The following is a 21,804-nucleotide window of genomic DNA, read 5'->3' on the forward strand; positions in this document are numbered from 1 at the left end:
CAGAGCTCATGGTGACATGGCTCCAAGCAGTAGAAGGAGACAGCAGCGCGTGGAGCTGCCTCCCCAGGCCATGAAGGACTGGCCCACAGCACAAGAGCTTTAGGGGCTGCAGCCCAGGATTCCATGTTAATGAGCCCCTCCCCCCTCCCACTTGGCACAGGGCTGCAGACCCTAATGCCCCTTTCTTAATCTAGCCCTGCCGCTGGGGCCAGAGGACGTGCCTGTCCCCCAGCCGCAGCAGGCCCTGCTGTTGCTGGAGATGTGCATCTAGCCATGGGAGAGGTGTGCTCCCTGGCCCCACCAGGGAGCTTCTACCGCCAGGGAAGCGGAGGCTGCAACAGCCCTGCCCCTGCGTGGGGCTTATTAGCTGGCTCCAACTCTGTAGGTCAACTTTCCTTGCAGAGGCACTTGTTACAACAGAGCTAAAGTGTTTAGAGCGGTGTAGAAAATCGCATGCAACCCTGTTATGACAGCATACTGGCCTTTTTTTTTAAACTGTAAACGCTGTTCCAAATGTCTATTGGAGAGGCTAGAGTTTGTGCTAAAAGTCTGCCCTAACTGTGGCACTTTTAACCCCTCCTTTTAGGAATGTACATACCTGCCCCGTCTCGTATGACTGAGCTGAGTTTGGAGCTGAAGAGGACATCAACATGATTCAGGATGAATTCCACCACCACCGACTGGATTCGGACCTCCATGAAGGCAGCTGTTCCACTGAAACAGGCAGACTCTATCTGCTTCGACCTAAGGACAAGAATGTCAGATTAAACTTCTATGTTAACGAGGAGAGATTGCAATTGGATACGGGGTCACTGCACTAGGAGTACGTCTAGACTACAGGCTTTTGTTGACAGAGGCTGTGTCGACAGATACTCTCTGTCAACAAAGAGCGTCTAGACTACATCCGGTTCTGTCGACAAAGCAAGCTACTTTGTCGACATGAGACTGTAGACACAAAGGACAGTGTAGATGCAATAACGCCCTCTGTCGACAGAACTCTGTCGACAAAAGGCGTTATTCCTCGTAGAATGAGGTTTACCGCTGTCGACAAAACTTGGCGGTAGTGTAGATGCAGGTATAGTTTTGTCAACAAAACCCTGTAGTCTAGACACACCCATAGTGACTTGTGCTGCTGACCAGCTATATAACCATTTAGGCTGGGCTCCAGAATGGGCCCACATAGCACTTTAAGGGCCAAATTCTTAGTTTTCCCTTACATCACACAGGAAATGGTGCTGCGATGACTTCAGCCTGGAGAAAACTCCTGCTGACATCCCTAGGAGCGGTGTCTCCCCAGAGGAGGGAGGAGCAGCTGTTGCGGGTCCAAACTGAGGTAGCGACAGAGTTGCGTGTGGGAGGCGTGCCTATTTTTTGCCCTTCCTTCCATATGTCTTGAACTTAAAACAACTACATGAACAGGTTCACAGTAGCCCTTTAAATGACTTTTTCCCTAGTAACCAGGAAAATCTGCAACTAGCCCTGCTCAGCAAGGACCCCGCCATTCAAAATCAGCCTCAAGCCGTGGCTTGAAGTGGTTTCCATGATATACAGGGTTTACGGTAGGGCCCAACAGCCTCCGCACCCTCATTACAGAAATTGTTCCAGCACCCCTGAAACCTACTAGCCACATCTATTCATGGAATCATAGAGCACTAGAACTGGAAGGGACCTTGAGCAGTCATCGAGGCCAGTCCCCTGCCCTCACAGCAGGACCAAACTCTGTCTAAGACCATCCCTGAGAGATGTCTGCCTATCCTGCTCTTAAAGAGATGGAGATTCCACAACCTCCTTAGGCAATTTATTCCAGGGTTTAAACGCCCAGACAGTTAGAAAGTTTTTCCTAATGTCCAAACTAAACCTCTCTTAGTGAAAATTAAGCCCACTGCTTCTTGTCCTGTCCTCAGAGGCCAAGGGGAACAATTTTTCTCCCTCCTCCTTGTGACACCCTTTTAGCTACTTGAAAACTGCTCTCATGTCCCCTCTCAGTCTTCTCCTTTCTAAACTAAACAAGTCCAATTCTTTCAGTCTTCTCTCATAGCTCAAATTCTCTAGACCAGTGTTTCTCAACCAGTGATACGAGTAACCCTTAGAGGTAGTCGAGAGAAGTTGGGGGGGCGGGGTACATCAACGCAACTGAAATTTGCAGAAAACTGATTTTTGTTTTAAGTTTTATAGCGCTTTTACTATTTTTGAACTTTTTACACCCAAAAATGTCATTGCCTCCCTGGCTACAATTAATTTGTTTAAACAAATGTGTTGCAATAGTAGAAAAAAAAATTGTGTGTCTGAAAACTGTTGGTACTGGGGATACTTACAATTTTTTTTTTTTTTTTTTGAAAAAGGGGTACTTTATTAAAAAAAAAAGAGAAACACTGCTCTAGACCTTTAATCATTCTTGTTCTTTCCTCTGGACCCTCTCTAATTTCTGCACATCTTTCTTGAAATGTGGTGCCCAGAACTGGACACAATACTCCAACCGAGGCCTAATCAGCGCAGAGTAGAGCGGAAGAATCACTTCTCGTGTCTTGCTCACAACACTCCTATTAATGCATCCCAGAATCATGTTTGCTTTTTTTGCAACAGCATCACACTTATTATTTAGCTTGTGGTCCACTATGACCGTAGATCCCTTTCAGCAGTACTCCTTCCTAGACAGTTGCTTCCCATTCTGTGTAAGACTGATTGTTCCTTCCTAAGTGGAGCACTTTCCATTTGTCCTTATTAAACTTCATCCTATATATAAAATCATAGAATACTAGGACTGGAAAGGACCTTGAGAGGTCATCGAGTCCAATCCCCTGCCCTCATTGCAGGAGCCAGTACTGTCTAAACCATCCCTGATAGACATTTATCTAACCTACTCTTAAATATCTCCAGAGATGGAGATTCTACAACCTCCCTAGGCAACTTATTCCAGTGTTTAACCACCCTGACAGTTAGGAACTTTTTCCTAATGTTCAACCTAAACCTCCCTTGCTGCAGTTTAAGCCCATTACTCCTTGTCCTATCCTCAGAGGCCAGGAAGAACAAGTTTTCTCCCTCCTCCTTGTGACACTCTTTTAGATTCCTGAAAACCACTATCATGTCCCCTCTCAATCTTCTCTTTTCCAAACTAAACAAGCCCAGTTCTTTCAGTCTTTTTTCTCTAGGCCTTTAATCATTCTTGTTGCTCTTCTCTGGACCTTCTCCACATCTTTCTTGAAATGTGGTGCCCGGAACTGGACACAATATTCCAACTGAGGCCTAATGAGCACAGAGTAGAGCAGAAGAATGACTTCTCATGTCTTGCTCACAACACACCCGTTAACGTATCCTAGAATCATGTTTGCTTTTTTTGAAACAGCATCACACTGTTGACTCAGTTAGCTTGTGGTCCACTATAACCCCTAGATCCCTTTCTGCTGTACTCTTTCCTAGACAGTCGCTTCCCATTCTGTATGTATGAAATTGATTGTTCCTTCCTAAGCAGAGCACTTTGCATTTGTCCTTATTAAACTTCATCCTGTTAACCTGGGACCATTTCTCCAATTTGTCCAGATCATTTTGAATGATGACTCTATCCTCCAAAGCAGTTGCAATCCCTCCCAGTTTGGTATCATCTGCAAACATAATAAGCATACTCTTTATGCCGATATCTAAATCATTGATGAAGATATTGAACAGAACCGGTCCCACAACAGACCCCTGTGGAACCCCACTTGTTATACCTTTCCAGCAGGATTGTGAATCATTAATAACTCCTCTCTGAGAACGGTTATCCAGCCAGTTATACACCCACCTTATAGTAGCCCCATCTAAGTTGTATTTGCCTAGTTTATTGATAAGGATATCATGTGAGACCGTATCAAATGCTTTGTTAAAGTCTAGGTATACCACGTCCACCGCTTCTCCCTTATCCACAAGGCTTGTTATCCTCTCAAAGAAAGCTATCACATTGGTTTGACATGATTTGTTCTTTAGAAATCCATGCTGGCTGTTCCCAATCACCTTATCATCTTCCAGGTGTTTGCAGATGATTTCCTTAATTACTTGCTCCATTATCTTCCCTGGCACAGAAGTTAAACTGACTGATCTATAGTTTCCTGGGTTGTTCTTATCTCCCTTTTTATAGATGGGCACTATAGATGGGCACTATATTTGCCCTTTTTCAGTCTTCTGGAATCTCTCCCATCTTCCATGATCTTCCAAAGATGATACCTAAAGGCTCAGATATCTCCTCTATCCGCTCCTTGAGTATTCTAGGATGTATTTCATCAGGCCCTGGTGACTTGCAGAAATCTAACATTTCTAAGTGATTTTTAAAACTTGTTCTTTTTCTATTTTATTTTCTAAACCTACCCCCTTCCCACTAGCATTCACTATGTTAGGCGTCCTTCAGACTTCTTCTCGGTGAAGACCGAAACAAAGAAGTCATTGAGCATCTCTGCCATTTCCAAGTTTCCCGCTACTGTTTCTCCCTCCTCACTGAGCAATGGGCCTACCTTACCCTTGGTCTTCCTTTTGCTTCTAATATATTTATAGAATGTTTTCTTGTTTCCCTTTATGCCTGTAGCTCGTTTGAGCTGGTTTTGTGCCTTTGCCTTTCTAATCTTGCCCCTGCATTCCTGAATTGTTTGCCTATAGTCATCCTTTGTAATTTGTGTAGTTTCCATTTTTTATATGACTCCTTTTTTATTTTTAAATCATACAAGATCTCCCGGTTAAGCCAAGGTGATCTTTTGCCATATTTTCTACGCCGCAGAAGAGTTTGCTTTTGGGCCCTTAATAATGTCCCTTTGAAAAACTGCCAACTCTCTTCAAAACATTTCTCCAGTTTGTCCAGATCGTTTTGAATTATGATCTTATCTTCCAAAGCACTTCCAGACTTAATAAGCGTACTCTCTATGCCAATATCTAAATCACTGATGAAGAAATTGAACAGAACCTGTACCAAAACAGACCCCTGCGGAACCCCACTTGTGCCCTTCCAGCACGACTATGAACCATTAATAACTACTCTCTGAGAACGGTTATCCAGCCAGTTATGCACCCACCTTATAGTAGCCCCATCTAAGTTGTATTTGCCTAGTTTATTGACAAGAAGGTCATGCAAGATCGTATCAAATGCCTTACTAAAGTCTAGGTATACCACGTCCACCGCTTCTCCCTTATCCACAAGACTCGTTATCCTCTCAAAGAAAGGACTATACAGACTGCTGCAATGGTATAATAATGGTGCTGCAAAGTGGAACCCGTTTCCCTGGATGCTAAAGGGGAGAGTATCCACATCTAGCTGAGGGAGAGCAAAAAAAGAGTCAGTGGAGGGAAAAAGTGCGCCTGTTGTAAATACAGTGTGCACTGTTGTAAATAAGGAGCAATTCTGTCAGGCAGTGGAGTTACAGGCAGTCCCCGACTTATGCGGATCCGACTTACATCGGATCCGCACTTACGAACGGGGCTTTCTCGCCCCGGAGCTCACAGGCAGCGGTCAGCCACCTCGAGCTCTAGGGCGAGAAAAGCTGCTCCCGGTGCCCCTGGTCTGCTGGGGACCGTCTCCAGCAGACCAGGGGCATCGGGAGCAAACCCGCAGCAGTGGCGGGTTCCCGCACTTCTGAGGCTTTGCCAGAGCAAACCAGGGGCACCGGGAGCAAAGCGGTCCGGCACCAGAGCAAAGCCTCAGAGGCGAGGCACCCCCCCGCTGCTGCTTTGCTCCCTGTGTCCCTGGTCTGCTGGGGGGGGCGCAGCTAGTGTGCCCCCCCCCCAGCAGACCAGGCTTTTGTTGTGGACCCTGGGGCAGAGCAGCTGGGGCGCTGCCGGTTGGTCCTGCAGCGCCGCTCTGGGCACTACTGGACCAACCCGGCAGCACCCCAACTGCTCTGCCCCAGGCGTCCTGATTCAGCCGCTGCTGGTCAGTTTCAGCAGCAGCTGAATCAGGACTCCTGGGGCAGAGCAGCTGGGGTGCTGCTGGGTTGGTCCAGTAGCGCTGAGGAGCGGCGCTACTGGAGCAACCCAGCAGCACCCCAGCTGCTCTGCCCCAGACGTCCCCAAGTCAGCCATTGCTGAAACTGACCAGCGCTGACTACAGGAAGCCCGAGGCACAGTTGCTCTGCCCCAGGCTTCCTGGAATCAGCTGCTGATCAGTTTCAGCAGCAGCTGACTTGGGGACGCTTGGGGTTCTTAAGTTGAATCTGTATGTAAGTCAGAGCTGGAGGTCAGTTTCAACAGCGGCTGAATCTGGACGCCAGTTCCGACTTACATACAGATTCAACTTAAGAACAAACCTACAGTCCCTATCTTGTACGTAACCCGGGGACTGCCTGTATAATGGTGAAATATACTTCCACTGAAGTCAATGGGAATGATGTGGTTTACACCCGGAGAGGACCTGGCCCAACATGCCCAAATCTGCCCAGACTCAAAGCACTTTCTTCAAAAAATCTCTCACTGAAAAACCAATAGGAGTTGCGCCTGAGTAAGAACTGCAGAATCAAGACCAGAGGACATTTTAGCCTGTATTCTGGGGGCTGACATTCAGCAGCCCTTGGGAACACAGCATGATGTAATCTCAGCATATAATATTTACTCAGAGGAACAGCTGTGACACGTTTTAAACATCAAGGTGAGAGGAAATGCAATAGAAATACCGTAGCAGGTTTGGTGCCCAGACAATTGCTAAGTTCTTGGTATGCATGTTTGTGATGGAGCAGTAATCAGCTAGATGAGCCAAGTGCCTCATTAGGAACTCCAGTGTCCTGAAAAACGAGAAAGAGATGCAAAAAATCTGTTTAACTGATAGGCAAACATTTGATACCCATTAGCATGCCTTGTATTAGCTTGATAGCAAGAGGAGGAATGGTGTGTCCCAAGCGAGATAAAAATGTTGCCTCCGGCAGATAATCACATTGAAGAAAGAGACAGTATAGAAACATGCACTTGTTAGATTTACTGAACCACCTAAGGGCGGGCAAACAAAACATGACGTGGGCAAAAATACCTGCAACTCCACTAGCTCAACAGGCTACGGAACCAGCTAGTCGCTCCAAGGCCACATTTCCACTTACCGGAGGATCAATGCTCTGGTGATTAAACTTTAGCAGGGTTCGATTTAGCAGGTCTAGTAAAGACCCACTAAATTGAATGCTGAGGCACCCCCGTCAGCACCAGTACTCTTCACTGTTGCAAGCCAGTAAGGAAAATGGACGACAGAATTTGCTCCCATCAACCTCTCGCTATGGAGACAGGTCCAAGCTCAGCTTGGCAGGAATGGCACAAACAAAAGCCTGTAACTGGCGTTGGGGCAAATCACACACACATTATTTACGTAGCTGGAGTTGTGTACCTTAAGCCAACCTTCCTTCCGCAGTGTAGACCTGGCCTAAGTTCATTACGTGGCTGCTCTCCCACAATGTAGTGCCACAGAAATAAAACATTTGCTCTGTGTGATCAGGCAGAGCCTGGTCAGATAACTTCTTGGTCATGCTGAAAAATCTCTCTTAGGCTTTGGGGAAAGGGGTTTATCTTATTCTCCTTGGCTACGTCTACACTGGCCCCTTTTCCGGAAGGGGCATGTAAATTTCACCAGTCGTCGTAGGGAAATCCGCGGGGGATTTAAATATCCCCCGCGGCATTTAAATAAAAATGTCCGCCGCTTTTTTCCGGCTTTTAAAAAAGCCGGAAAAGAGCGTCTACACTGGCCCCGATCCTCCGGAAAAAGTGCCCTTTTCCGGAGGGTCTTATTCCTACTTCAAAGAATAAGACCCTCGGAAAAAGGGCACTTTTTCCGGAGGATCGGGGCCAGTGTAGACGCTCTTTTCCGGCTTTTTTAAAAGCCGGAAAAAAGCGGCGGACATTTTTATTTAAATGCCGCGGGGGATATTTAAATCCCCCGCAGATTTCCCTACGACGACTGGTGAAATTTACATGCCCCTTCCGGAAAAGGGGCCAGTGTAGACGTAGCCCTTTTGTGTAAGGCAGAGGAGGCTTTTATTTTGGCACCAAGTGGGTTAACTGTACTTATTATGGCCAGCAATGGAGGTCAGCGAAGCCTGGTGCATTGACTGTATTGCTGATAATGTGAGAACAGGTTCTCTTGTATCCCCTAACAAGAGTGGATTTGCAGCTCCCCAGGTAAGTCGGTTCTATCGCTGAATGGCAGCCGGACACTTGAAGAAGTGAGTGCATAGCTAACCACGAGCAGAATCTCAAGCCTTCCCAGACCTGTCCAGCCTTTACTTCTTTCCTACCCTGCACCCTACTTGGCACCACTGCCTGGTTTCTCTTTGCATGCATGCTCTATGCAATAGACATGCAGACACAAAGCCTTATGCTAAAAAGTCAACATTTATTGGAAATGGAATGGACAAAACCCCACAAGACTTGCACTGCCCTTCTACAGCCAAGCGCCACAATCAGCAGCCTAGAAACCCTTGTTTGTCAGAAGATTATTAGAGGAATAAAAAAGCTCTTTTCTTCCAAAAAGGCCGTGCAGCCAAGCCTCAGGAACGTTTTTAGGAGGAACCACCATCTCTGCCCAGTCACCACTAGGGGGATCACTTGCAGCACCGTTTTCCCATTGGAAATGTGAATGTGACTGTTCTCATGCCCTCCTTATCTCTCACCCGGGTTTTAAAAAACAAAAGTCTGGTGATATGAACAAAGCCCCCTGGGACACTGATCTCTGCACACCCCAGCTGGTCTTGGCAGGAATGGCACAAACAAAAGCCAGTGAGGAAATTGTAACTGGCATTGGGGCAAATCACACACACGTCTCAGGCAACCGGGTTCTCCATCAATGCCAGAGCATGCCATGAAAAACAGCTCCAATTCCTATGCCCATTTTCTGACTGCCAAGTTCACAAACGCCGCCTGCCTTGCTTGAATGCATGCAGGAGAGCAGTTCCTCTGCTGTCAGCAGAACACCTGCCCTCTCGATCCTGAGGCCCCAGCTGCACTCAGTGTAACTTACACTTGTACGGTGCTTCCTTTTTCACATGATTTCAGATGCACATCTTCATCTGTCTCATCAGATTGCCAGGGGTGTGCTCAACAAGGCCAGTTAAAGTTCTGACTCTCCTGTCATTCACTTCATTCTTCTCCCTATTTATTTCCTTATTTCAACCTATGGATTTTTGCCCTCATTAAAAAGATCCTGTCCAATGTCTCACGGCCCACCTGCCCTCTTCATAATGAAATCGGACTATTTGGATGTGATGGGCTCTATATTCACCCCCACATGGCATATTGCACAGAGTAAGTCAGATAAGATTTATGTACAGTCTGTGTTGTTATTGATCTAAAATGTAGGCCAATGTTCTACAGTCAGAAATCCTTCCAACTGCACTCAACTATGCAGTATATGCAGGAAGAATGCTTCCATCTTAGATGGGGAAAATCAGAAAGCATACAGTAATGTCAGCATGCCCTTCCTACGTGAGGACTGTGCAGTAGCAAAGCTTTTTTCACTCTCCAACAAGTGACACCCTTGTGCTGTAGCCAAGTCCCAATATTTAGCATTGCATGATTTTGGTTTCGTCTGCACTGGTCACCTTTGACCTAGGCAGGATGAGGATGGAAAGCTAGGATCCTGGTTCACTGTCAGACTGGGGTAAAAGTCCACACACTAACCTGTAGTGCGGTGGGGGTAGCTGCTGGATGACATCATGAATTTTAACCAATCGTTCTTCATCTGTAGCAGCGGACACAGCATCCTGCAACAAGATAATACATTTAAGATACTGGACATTTGCACATACAACTCAAACAGTTTGGATGGCGCTCGGTTTGCTGGCATTTAGATACGTAGGATTTACCTTTCCACGTAAGCATTAAGGCTGCCTCCTCCATCATGTTCTCTGTGTGCTGAGGGGGTGGACCTGCCTATAACTAACATGAAAGGCACAAGGAGGCTGGCCCAGGAGCTGTGTGTTGACGGCACGGAGTGACTCTGTGCTGCAGTGGAGGTACCATTCATCCCAAAGGAAGGCAGCAGCAGCAGCAGCAATTCCCACTGAAGCCCTCCCTTGTGGGCTGTGCCACTGGAGAGAATCTTTAGTACCTGCAGGAGACTCCCTCAAATGCTGAGGAGATTCACACAATTGTGCCTCCTTCCTGGTGCTGCAAAGTCTAGAGCAGGGTACTGTGCCCTGGCACAAGGGCACGCCAATCCCAGGAAGGTAACAGCAAAGGATGCTGAGAACTAGGGATATGAGAGCTTATCCATTTCCATTACACTTACACTCTTCTGCCCTACAGGCACATGCCAACTCCTGGGGAGCCGGCTCCTGCCCCATGCCGGGGGCTCTGTAGTATAAGGCTTATACTGCAGAGCTCCCAGTGCAGCCGGCTCCACAGGAGCTGGAATAGGGGCTGGCTTATGCACACCAGCTCGCGGCTCCGCTCCCAGCAAGCCAGCTGCACTGCAGGTTCTGCAGTATGTGTCTTATTCTGCAGAGTCTGCAGCTTCCCAGGAGCCGTGGGAGCACCCCTGCACCATCCTTCCCTCCCTTGTCCCACCTGGCAAAAATGGTTAACCATGTAACCACTAGGATTTGTAATGGTTACATCTACTGCGAACCTGGAGTGTCGGACACAGGCACAGCAGTGTGGCTCCTAGCTGAGGTGCAGCAGTGTTGTTCAAGGAGCATGCCCAAACAGGATCTGGCCTAAGCCAATGTTTTGAGAGCCCCCTTTTCAGGAGTAACCATTTTTAAACAGAGAGAAAGAAAATGCTTCAGGAGGATCCCTTTCCTGTTACTCTTTACGAAACAGGCGGCTTTGTCATTCCTGCTGACCAAACCCACAGAGAAGTTGCCCTTAACCAGCATGTACTTACTGAGAACTTCTCGTACAGCTGATATGTGAGCAGGGGGTTGGGGAGCTCGCGGAAATAGAGCTTACAGAGGGAGCCCACACAGTGGATATCTTGAATGTAAACATCTTTAGTCAAGTCGGGGATCTGCTCGGAGTCAAACTCGTGGCTAGAGGAGAAAGGCAGATGGGGTGGTGGGAGGGAATGGAGCAAAACAAAAAACAAACCAGAGTCAAAGGAATGCAAGAACATGGCTCACAAGACTAAATACATGACTTAGAGCCAAAACCACAAAAGTCACGTGTGTGTTGTTGCAAGCTCACGTTTTTCCAAGATGGGATGGTTGGGTTTACAGCTAACTGGCTGCCCAGAAATTATATTTCCTGCAAATACTGTTATATTTTAAGTGTATAGTCTCAACAGTGTTGCAGGCAATTTACACCTCTAACTCTAGTGATTGTGACTGAGATCTGCCTAGGTAAGATTCCCTATGGGCCAAAATGAAAACGTTACCTCCTTGAAATTTCAAAGGCATGGAAACTGAAATTATAAGCAACATTGAACATCAGGGTCTATCAACAGCTGCTGTACATCAAAACTACTGTGTGCAGAAATTCCTTGGATGCAAGCTTGAAAGCCCTGCAAGAACAAAAGGAGCCAGGGACCACATGAAGAAAACCCATGTGCATTCCCTTGATTTTCACAGAGAGGGAAAGAGCGAGCGAAACCCAAAGCACAAATGTTTATGAAATAAAAGCTGCACTCAGCGGGCCGGGGCTGGCAAGCCTTGCTTCCCACTGGAATATGTGCATGGAAATTCCTGTTTCCAATTAGCCACAAACTAGCATAGTGAGTCAGGACACTGGGAGTGGTGAGCAGATGAAGCTGAGTTCTTGAAGTGGAACTGCTCATCTCCTATGCAGCAGACAGCTGCACTGCACTACACTGCAACTACCACGTCACAGGCTTGGTTTCCATGCATCCGTCCACGCTGTCATTCTGGTTTGCAACACAAGGAAGAGAAACTAAGTCAAAAGCTTTGGCACAGTTCGAGAGCCTAGTTAAAACATTAAGTTCTCCCCGTATTACATAATGGAACAATCTTGTGCCTGTGTCCTTGCCCATGCACGTGTAGCCCCTTAAAAATCAAGCCACTTAATCTGTGTAGTGAGCAGAGGATTCAGTGGGTCTACTGAATGCTAATAGCACCATGTTGTTTCATCTGAAGTATCATATAAGCGAACCAAACCCATCTAGCAACTTGGCAGTTCATTGTTGTGTTCAGAAATAAAGAGCCTTCTTTGCTGTATTTGGGGAGTTACGCAAGGAAACCATAAAACACTCTAGGCAAACATCAAAAAGGAGCAAAAGAGACTGGGGTCAGACCCAAGGAAAAATTGAGGCAAGCAAAAGTCACTCAGAGGCAATAGTTTTCAACCTTTAATACCATTGTGGTCCACATATGCAGGGCTGTCTCTTATGTGGCTGCACCCACACAACATATGTATTACTTATAGAGCCCCGAGGATATCAAACGGGCAGCAGTTCTGAGCTGACTGGGCCACAAACAACCCATGTGCCAAAAACCACTGCTCTAAGGGCTTGACTACACACGGAATTATTAAGGAACAGCTATCCCTGAATAACTCCATGGGTGGACACACTTACTCTGCAATAAGAGTGCTTTGGTCTAGTTTACTTAATCCACTTACAAAGTGGGTTAAACTAAACCAGAACAAGACACTCATTCCAGGAGCCCAAACACAGAGGTATTCAAGAATGGTTATTCCAGAATAGGGGTTCCTGAATTACTCCAGGTGTAAACAAGCTCTTTGGGAGAAGGAGTAGGGAGATTTTTAGAACTTATTTCAAAATAAGAAGGGGTGGAGTGAGGTGAAGGTAAAGGAGAATGAATTCCTCCAGCTAGCAACTTCCACTGCAAGGGTATAGGCTGCTTGCTCCTCTGAGACGTACTAATGGTATTCTAGAAAGACAGGCAATATTCAAGTATTGCCGAGGATTTGTCTACTGGAAAACCCGCACTGGTATAAAACTAGGGGATTTAAACTCATACCATTGCAACTGATGCAAACCTACGAGGACCCACTTTTTCAGACTGAGTGGTCTTTTTAAAACATTTTGTTAAAGTCAACTGGAAACAGGTTTAAACTAAATCAAAATGTGCTGCCCTTGAACTGAAGTAAGGGCACACACACGGTGCATGTGCACCAGTTTAATAAACTGGTTTAAAAAGAGAGTTGAGTTAAAACCAGAGACACTGCGGCATGTAGACAAAGTTAATCATTTCACTTAACTTCTGTAAAAAAGAGACCAGTGGGATTTAAAATGTTGCAGAGCTATAGCATATTGCTCATGAAGCAGCCATGAGCAGTGGGGAGCTGCTGGCACGGTAGCTCCCCAACTGTTCTCCCAGACACCTATCACCTGTAATCACCAAACTCTAGGATTCTGAAGCCAGAGCATTTCAATTAGCATGTGCTGGGATTCATCGAATACAATACAAGCATACCGTAGCTTCTGGATATTGGACGCAATTCCGGACAGACGGTATATTCCATCCACAATGCCATGCTTCTCAATGAATTCGGTGCAGCTCTTGAGGACTTGAGGAACTAAAAAGAAAAAAAGGGAGGGGGGCAGTGTTTAGTGGACCATGTTACCGAGGAGCTGTGATGGTGTCAGCTCTCATAAGCTAAGCACAGATGGGCTCTTCCCTGGGTGCTACTTGGATGGGAGACTAAGGGAAGCCTAGGTGATAGAGGAAATACTGCTGGGTACTGGCAACAGGAATGCTTTGCTGTAAGTCAGTACTGAAGCATGGTGTAAGGGGGAACTGTGCTGCAGGAAATGCCATTTCTCAGATGAGATACAGAACAGGTTCTCACCAGCTGTGGTTGCTGAAGGTCTGTAACACTTACAAACGAGCCATGGAGTTGCCTTCACTATCCTGCCCAATCTGAAATTGAGCAATTGCATTCTGTCTACCCCTAATTTTTTCTGCAGCTTCAATTCGACATGAAATTCTTTCCCCTGGCTTGATTTAAACTGCTTACGCTGGTCAAGAAATACCGTGTTCTACCTCACAGTTACCAGCATTTTTATGATTGGTAATTTGAGCTCTGTATGTGCGGGGCACTGGTGCATTTGAGCGTCCGTGGATTTAGAAAGCTCCATGACACAATGAACCCTCTGAACTGCAGTGGAAAACTGGGTACAAAGACCCATATAAGGCTGGTCTGAAAGTAAGATCCAGGGGGTGTAATTAGATTTATAGGAACATTCAGGACATCTCCAGTTGGCTTCTCAATACAATTGAATTGCCACTGTGTGATCTAGTTAACTATCCTGATGGATTTAAAGGAAGAGCTAAACTGATTCCCTTTAACGGGGAAATGAGACTTGATATGAGCCCTCACAGGAAATTAAGATCAGACCCATCTAAGCATCATCAAGTCCTCATGGAAAAACTTTCTTATAGAATCCTAGGGCTGGAAGAGACCTCAGGAGGTCAAGTCCAACCCCCTGCCCAAAGCAAGACTAATTCCAACTAAAGCATCCCAGCCAGGGCTTTGTCAAGATGGGACTTAAAAACCTCTAGGGATGGAGATTCCACCATCTTGCCACAGCTCCTACAATGACCTAGATGTACCCTTACCAATCTGCCAAGTCATATGCATCATCTGCCAGAAATACTGTTGGACTATCCCCTTTACTGCTGTTCTGCTTCACATCAGGCACAGAAGCAGCTGAGCAACCTGGGCAAAGCAAGGAGCAGACATTTTCAGAGGCTCTCTAGAGATAAGAGATACCTTTCAGACTAATGTACCATGAACTGTAGAACAGCCTGCCATTTGGTGTTATACCCTCGATAGTCACAGTGTCGTAAGCTGCTTTCCATAACACCAAGCAGCGACTATTGGGAAATGGACGCCATCCTGCACCATACAGCATTGGAAACAAAACCCTTCTTACAGAGAAAACCAGTTCTGATCAGTGCCTATCTCCTGCTCAAACCTGTAGGTGCCTTGGGATCGTCCCCTTCCACTGTTGGGCAACCTAAAGCAGTGGTCCTCAATCTATCCAAACTCCTTTTCAGGAAGCTGATTTGTGTACACCCAAGTTTCACCTCACTAAGAATTACAGGTTGAACCTCTCTAGTTCGGCACCCTCAGGACCTGACTGATGCTTAACCAGAAAACTGGACCACGGGAGGTCAATATTGTCCAGCAGTTTTACCGACACTTCCACTGCTCATTGGGCTCTTAGAAGACATTAAGGGGTAAATTAGAGCTAAATAACTGCACAGAACATTGAGCGCCAGGACTGGTGGCTGTAAACAAACTTTATGAGACCATGGGAATCTTGGCCACACCCGTGGTAAGTGAATCCAGCTAACTAAAATCATGTTGGATCACAGATATTGCTGGACCACAGTGTGCTGGACTTGAGACATTCAGCCAGAACTTGCTTACAAAAATCAGGCATGTCACAGCACACTGTTACTGAACAATTGCTTGCTTGCTCATTTTTACCACATAATTATAAAATAAATCAATTGGAATATAAATATTGTACTTACATTTCAGTGTGTGGCATTATAAATAAGTCACTGTATGAAATTTTAGTTTACATTGACTTTGCTCTTGCTTTTTATGTAGCCTGTTGGAAAAACAGGCAAATGTCTAGATGAATTGATGTACTCCCTGTAAGACTTCTATGTACCCCAGGGATATATATACACTCTAGTTGAGAGCCCTAACCTAGAACAGCGGCCTGAGCTGCCTAACTAAAGTCCTGCATGAGAGAGAAATAACTTCACGTTTCTATGGTTTTACTCCTAGGACATCTCCAGCTGTGCAAATACACAGCATGGTCAGTATTGTATGCAAGTCATCATTAGACTTCAGGAGCAGCCTGTTGTGACACTTTGGGTTGTTTTTTTCCTTTCTTGATTTCATGCAAAGAGGGGGATGTAGTCATAGCAATGCATTTATTGAACTGGCTTATTCACCATAGCAAGAGCTTCGGTAGCACAATTAGACTTACCGTGGGGCAAAACCACTGCGGGCCCATTCACCCCAGAAATTCCACTGTGTTTGTCTCCTGGCCTGGTTACCACACTGTCCCATTCTGTGACCAAGATGAGACACTAAACAGTCACTGAACTGTGCTAGAGTTACGGATGGAGCACGGCTTGGAGAGGTGCCTAAAACACCTGATTACTTGGGTAGCTAGTACACCTGTAGTTAAAAAGGCTCTTTTTTTCCTGGCAGGATGACTTTAGTTTCCTAGTTAAAATTAAAAGGCATGGGAAGATTTCATGAGCATTTTAAATTTTCCCCCTCCAATCACACCTTTCCTCAGCCCCTGGCAGCTGCACGTTTCTGGCACCAACAAGAAATATGTAATTGCCGTAAAAACAGCCAACAATAACGCTCAAGTTGCCTACCAAAAACTGGACAATACAGAGGCAGTTGGTGTCCTGAGACCATTCCCTATTATGATGTCTAGTGCAGTCTTGTTGCGTCCTTGGGCTCCTGTTGTCTCTTGTATGCCTAATACTTACTGTGAGGTCTTTGTGGCAGGGACCATTTGCGCCTAGCGCCACGAGACCCTGACCCATGATGCTCCCAGATGTTGCCATAATTCAAACGAATAATAATAAAAACTTAGCAACTTGCATTGCTGTTTTTATTCCCCTTCTAGGCAATATCACCCGCAACCTCCGGGCTCCAGATAATCCCCCTTCAAGGAAACAATCACTTCACAGGCACTCCCAGGTGCTAGAATTAATCGATAATTGCTGCATTTAAACACCCACATTTTGGGGGGCACTGAGCACCTGGTGTTCCTCCTACTCCAGGACCAGACATCCCATTTCCCTCTCTACCTCTCCTGGCTGGCCCACGTATCTGACATTCCAAGCATTAAAACACAGAAGCCTGGGAATGCGGAAACTCTACCACAGGAGACCCCAGCATGTTTTATCACTGGGGTGACTCAAGGAATTTTTCAGCTCATTCTTCAGCATTTCCCAGTGGGTTTGCAAATTTCACAGCATCTCTCCTTGGGACTGAGAGGGTTAATCCCTCCCATCAGGATGGAATTTAAGTTTTATAGATCTCATTTTCAAGGGTGTTTTAATTCATCCTGAAATCAGACCCTTTATAGTACACTGATCTCACTTTGTTTCCCCCTTTTAATCATTCAACAACCGTAGCAGCCCTCGCTCTGTTGTTGTTGGGTGTTGTTATCTTCCTTCCCGAGCTGGAATCAGAATTATTTTTTCAAGCCTGAGGAATGAGACCTCCTACTGAGCTCCCCGGCAGCAATGTCATTTTTACAGTATTTCAGCAATCAGGTGCACTACTGCACAAGCCAGGGCCTTTTGGCTGGCTAACGGACCGTATCGCACTGAACTGCAGCTGCTCAGCTGAATTCCACACATAGCGAATGGCTGTAAAAGGGAAATGATCCTTCAAACATGAACAATGAATGGAATCAACACTTGTACATATCGTCGCTAACATTTTAAACAAACACCACTGAACTATGGATGTCTAAGACAGTTAGCAAAAAAGCAATTAAATGAAGGCGCAGGATGGTGAGGCAGTGAGACGGGAATATAATAATAAAAAATTGTCCTTGGTTGATACCAATATAAGCAATGAGTCACCATAGGCACTCCGATGCCACTAGCAGATACATTCCCGAGACTTGCTGAAATGCTAAGGCATCTTTTCTCCCACTTCCCTCCCTGTCTTATTTTTGACATCGTTTGGTATGTCTACGCTGCAGTTAGACATCCAAAGCTGACCCGTGCCAGTTGATTCAGGCCTGCAGGACTCTGGTTGTGGAGCTGGTTAACTGCAATATAGTCACCCTGGTTTGGGCTCCAGCCCAAGCACTGGGACCATCCCACCTCACAGGGTCCTAGCGCCTGAGCTCCCGCCCTAGAGTGAACTTCTCCACTGCAGTTAAACAGCTCCCTACCCGAGCCAGCTGGCAATAGCCAGTGGGAATGTAACTGCAGTTCATACAGACCCATCATTGCTAATGTGCTTTAAAAAAACCCACCTCTCTGACTACAGCTTACTGCATGTGCTTTGTGTGCTTTTCACGGAAGACAGCTGAAATGTTTGGAAAATACACGTTTTAAAAAAATCATAAGAACAAACCCTCTCACAAAACTGCTACCATTTTGCAAGCTGCTCTGCTTTTTAGCTGTAGGGCCATTTTCATTTCAGCAACCTATTTATCCTTCTTTAAAAATGCCCTCCCAGATCTCCTTCCCACCTTAAGACACAGTTGCATGGGGATGCTCTTCTATACAAAGAGGCGATTTGAAAGGGTTACTGACTTTTTCATTATTCCACCCGGGCCAATGCCAAAAGTGGCTTGCAGGTGGCATTTTATAAGCACGCAGTATCATCCTACCCTCTACTCCTGCATATTCAAGTTGACAACTTAACTAGTCTCGTCCCTCAGATCTCCCCTACATCCCATCCCGTGCCTAACATGCTCCCATGAGCTACCAAAATTTAAAAATAAAAGCATGGACTTTCTTCAAGATGGGGCAGGAGTTGCAAGAAATGGCCCATGTTAAAAATGCACATTTATGAAAGAAAGTCTAAGGCTTCGCCTACACTTGTAAAATTAAAGAGCAACTGTGGCAGTGGCAAGAAAGTATGACAATGGAAGAAGCTCTCCCAGTGCTCTATGTACCCCACCATGAGGGGAGTGGCTAACAATGGCACTTGACAGCACTGTAACTAGCTGTGCTTGGGGAAAGGGGTTTTTCACATTCCTGAGCCAGAAAATGGCAGCACAGCAAAGTGGCAGTGTAGACTTAGCCTAAGTCAACTATCTTGAACTATACTGCTTCCTGGCAATGTCTCTCTCTTATCGGACAGAATGACTTTTGTACTGTAGGTCTTAAATGTAACAGCAAAGGAGGTTATAAAAATGAGACAGCTATTAGAGCAGAGAAAGACCTTGTGGTGCCTACAAATGGAACCAGCTTTCTACAATGCAATCTGCTTCAGGCCGGATTGTCTTTTAACCGACAGTAACTTAACCAGGATTGTGTGAAGGCAAAGTGCAATGCTCAGCTCTCTGAAGTGCAATTCCAATGGAGTTGAACCACATGCTTAAGTCCCATTGACATTTATGGGATGTAAGTGTGCTTTGTGTGTTTACCTGAAGCATATCTTCACCAGACAGTCTAACCACTTTACCTGTAACAGTGCAGTATCAAAGCACCTCTCCCCAGCCCCAAGTATGGATGTGGTTATACTGGTATAAAATGGTTTTGTACTGGAAGGGGAATAACTGTACTAGTATAACTATGCCCACACTTGGACTTCTACTTTGATTGTTTTAAAACAATTGTAGCTTTAACAGCAACAGTTCTACCAGTAAAACTTTCAAGTGTAGACCAGCTCTGAGTGTTCCAAGGCCAGGTCATGAACCTTACTGTATGAAAAAAATAAAGAAACAAAATACCATTCTTGACAGCTAAATAGAGGAGAAGACATATAGGCTGTTGCTACAACATTAGATATTGCTTCCCATGTTTTATTCTCCTCATGGCACTGGTATTTCAAAATGCAAATTAATTACCAAGCCCCTGGTGCCCTCTATGTAGGTGAGGCATAAGGAATTTCTCTTATCAACGCTAATTACTTTCAGCCACTCCTAAGGAGGCAGGCGGAAAGGAGTGGAAAGAGATTTAATTTTCATCATTTTAATAGCTGGACTGTTCTTCTTAGTTCCCTTCTCACACAGCTCAGAAAGCTATTCCCCTCTCGAAGAGCAGGAAAGCTACCAAGGGGCTGTTTTACAATGCTAAGCTGAGCCAAAAGGAGCTCAGTTTGAAAGAAGGCAAGGACATATGTGCCTTCAACAATGGACACTGGACCAAAATAAGTCACAACGGCTGACCCCTCCAGGAGCACCACTAAAAAGGTGGGTGTTGACCAGTCCTTTAAGCTGGGCAGCAGAACAGCTTCACAGGTGATTAATCAGTACTGAGCTGACTGACTGGGCCGGGCTGATTAATCACCTGTGAAGCCATGCACCGCACAGCTTAGGAAACACTGGTCAACACTCACTTTTAGTGGTGCTCTTGGAGAGGTCAGTGTGCGCGCACTAGGGATGTAAAATCCCGGATAATCAGTTAAATGGTTAAGCCTTATGTTTAACGGGTTAACCAAGTAAGAAGGCCACAATGGGCCTGGCTTGGCTGGAGCAGCCCCCCGACTAGGAGGGGCGGGGGCTGTTTCAGCCCAGTTGGACTCACCTCACTGCGGGCAGGAGGTTGCTCCAGCCTGGCTAGACTGGAGCAGCCACCCACTGTGCAATCATGGTTAACTGGTTAAACATTTTATTTAACTGTGATTTTAGATCCCTAATCTACACAAATAAAAGCAGATCATGCAAAATATGCTTATTAGTATTCACGGTTTGGAATTGGGGAAACTGAAGCAAAGATGTTAAGTTGCCTAATGTCACAGAGGAAGTATAAGGGATGGGATTTGAGATCAGTTGTACATTGTTCCTAGTCCTCTCTTCAGATCACAAGATTACACCTATGCCTCACTAAACTCTGTGTCTCTCTCTGCTCACATCTATGCTTTCCCATCATTTAAAGATGCAATCTGTAATGATTTTAAAGGGCAATACATGTGCTTTTAGATTTACATATATCTGGTATCAACCTGCCACTTCCAGAATACAAAATACCAGGCCACACATTGAAATCAGCAGTAAAAGTTAGCTACACTGAACAACAGCTGGCAGGACAGCAATATAAACAAAGGAGCTGGAAGGCATTAGAACCCACAAGAGAAAAAAGCTGAAGTGGGCTGTAAACCCTTCCAAACAGCTTCACCCAAGGATGGTCCCATAATGTGCCTTTATAAATCATTTCCTCCAGTTCACAACCTGTGTGTGGAATTGTGATAAATAGCATATCCAATAGATTTACACAAAACTATAAGACAACATTTCTGTTGTGTACAAGACAAAACTGGCAGGAAGTGAGTAATAAAGGATCACAAGAGACAGACTGAGTAAGTCTGGGCTGGTAAATATACAAGGTGCAAATCACAGAGAATAAATGTGTCCATTAGCCTGTGTCCTGGTTAATGATTTCTCAGGTCTCAGAAAACCCACTTGAAAGCATCTGAAGTAAAACCTATGGCAGTATGTAGAAACACATACAGAGAGCACACCTATGAGTCTAGTGTTTGGAAAAATGTAACAAGTGTGAAAGAATCTCTACGCCTATAGCAGGGGAGTAAAGTCAGCACCTGTAAAACTGGTTGACACTTTTAAGACATATTTATTGTATTCACTCTGCATGAATTACATATTCTGAGCTAAAGGATACATCCTACAATTCCCCAGTCTTGGCCAGGTGTTCAAATCCGGCATTGGAGGGCTCGGATTTTATCTGTACCAGGTACTTAGCGGGTCCCCAATCACCGTAGTTATCTGAGAACCTCACAAACCTCAAGGTGTTTATCCTCACAATAGCTCTGTGAGGCACTGCAGTGCTATTCACCTCACTGGACAGAACAGGAACTCAGACATAGAGACTAAGGCCACACAGGAAGCCTATGGCCGAAGAGGGAACTGATCCAGGTCACTTACTTCCGAAGCTACAGCTCTAACCATTGGACTATTCTACATCTTTTAGCATGTAGGGAAGCAATGGGCAACCTAGGCTCGTGAGTGGGCTGCATGAGTGGCCCTCCTTCATCTCAGTGGCCCATAAGTTTGTCATAACCAAGAGGGTCTCCTGCGATAGGGCAGTTCTGCTCACAGCGCCTGCATATCTGCAATTTGCAGGCTGTGCCAAATGAACCGTAGCAGTGCTTTGATTGGCTGCAGAGGGTGCACACGGCTCTCATAGGCAATGTGTTGTGCAGTCAGCATGCACCTCACTTCATGCGCACGGGCTTTATGTGCACGTCACTTTACTAATACCAGTA

The 21,804-nt window shown here is 45.7% G+C and overlaps 1 protein-coding gene across 18 annotated transcripts in view; it reads right to left on the reverse strand.

Annotated features, from left to right (window-relative positions):
* The window catches only part of ARHGAP32 (Rho GTPase activating protein 32), a 465,356-nt gene that overhangs the window by 19,450 nt on the left and 424,102 nt on the right, over positions 1-21,804 (reverse strand). For all 18 annotated transcript variants that reach the window (XM_075909249.1, XM_075909242.1, XM_075909245.1 and 15 more), the window contains 5 exons: positions 13,317-13,419; positions 10,811-10,955; positions 9,604-9,686; positions 6,624-6,731; positions 599-744 (listed from right to left, as the gene is read on the reverse strand). In XM_075909249.1, coding sequence (XP_075765364.1) covers positions 599-744; positions 6,624-6,731; positions 9,604-9,686; positions 10,811-10,955; positions 13,317-13,419 — 585 coding nt within the window. The remainder of the gene's footprint in view (positions 1-598; positions 745-6,623; positions 6,732-9,603; positions 9,687-10,810; positions 10,956-13,316; positions 13,420-21,804) is intronic.

This window comes from Pelodiscus sinensis, chromosome 26, assembly GCF_049634645.1.
Source record: "Pelodiscus sinensis isolate JC-2024 chromosome 26, ASM4963464v1, whole genome shotgun sequence".
NCBI classification, from domain to species: domain Eukaryota; kingdom Metazoa; phylum Chordata; order Testudines; family Trionychidae; genus Pelodiscus; species Pelodiscus sinensis.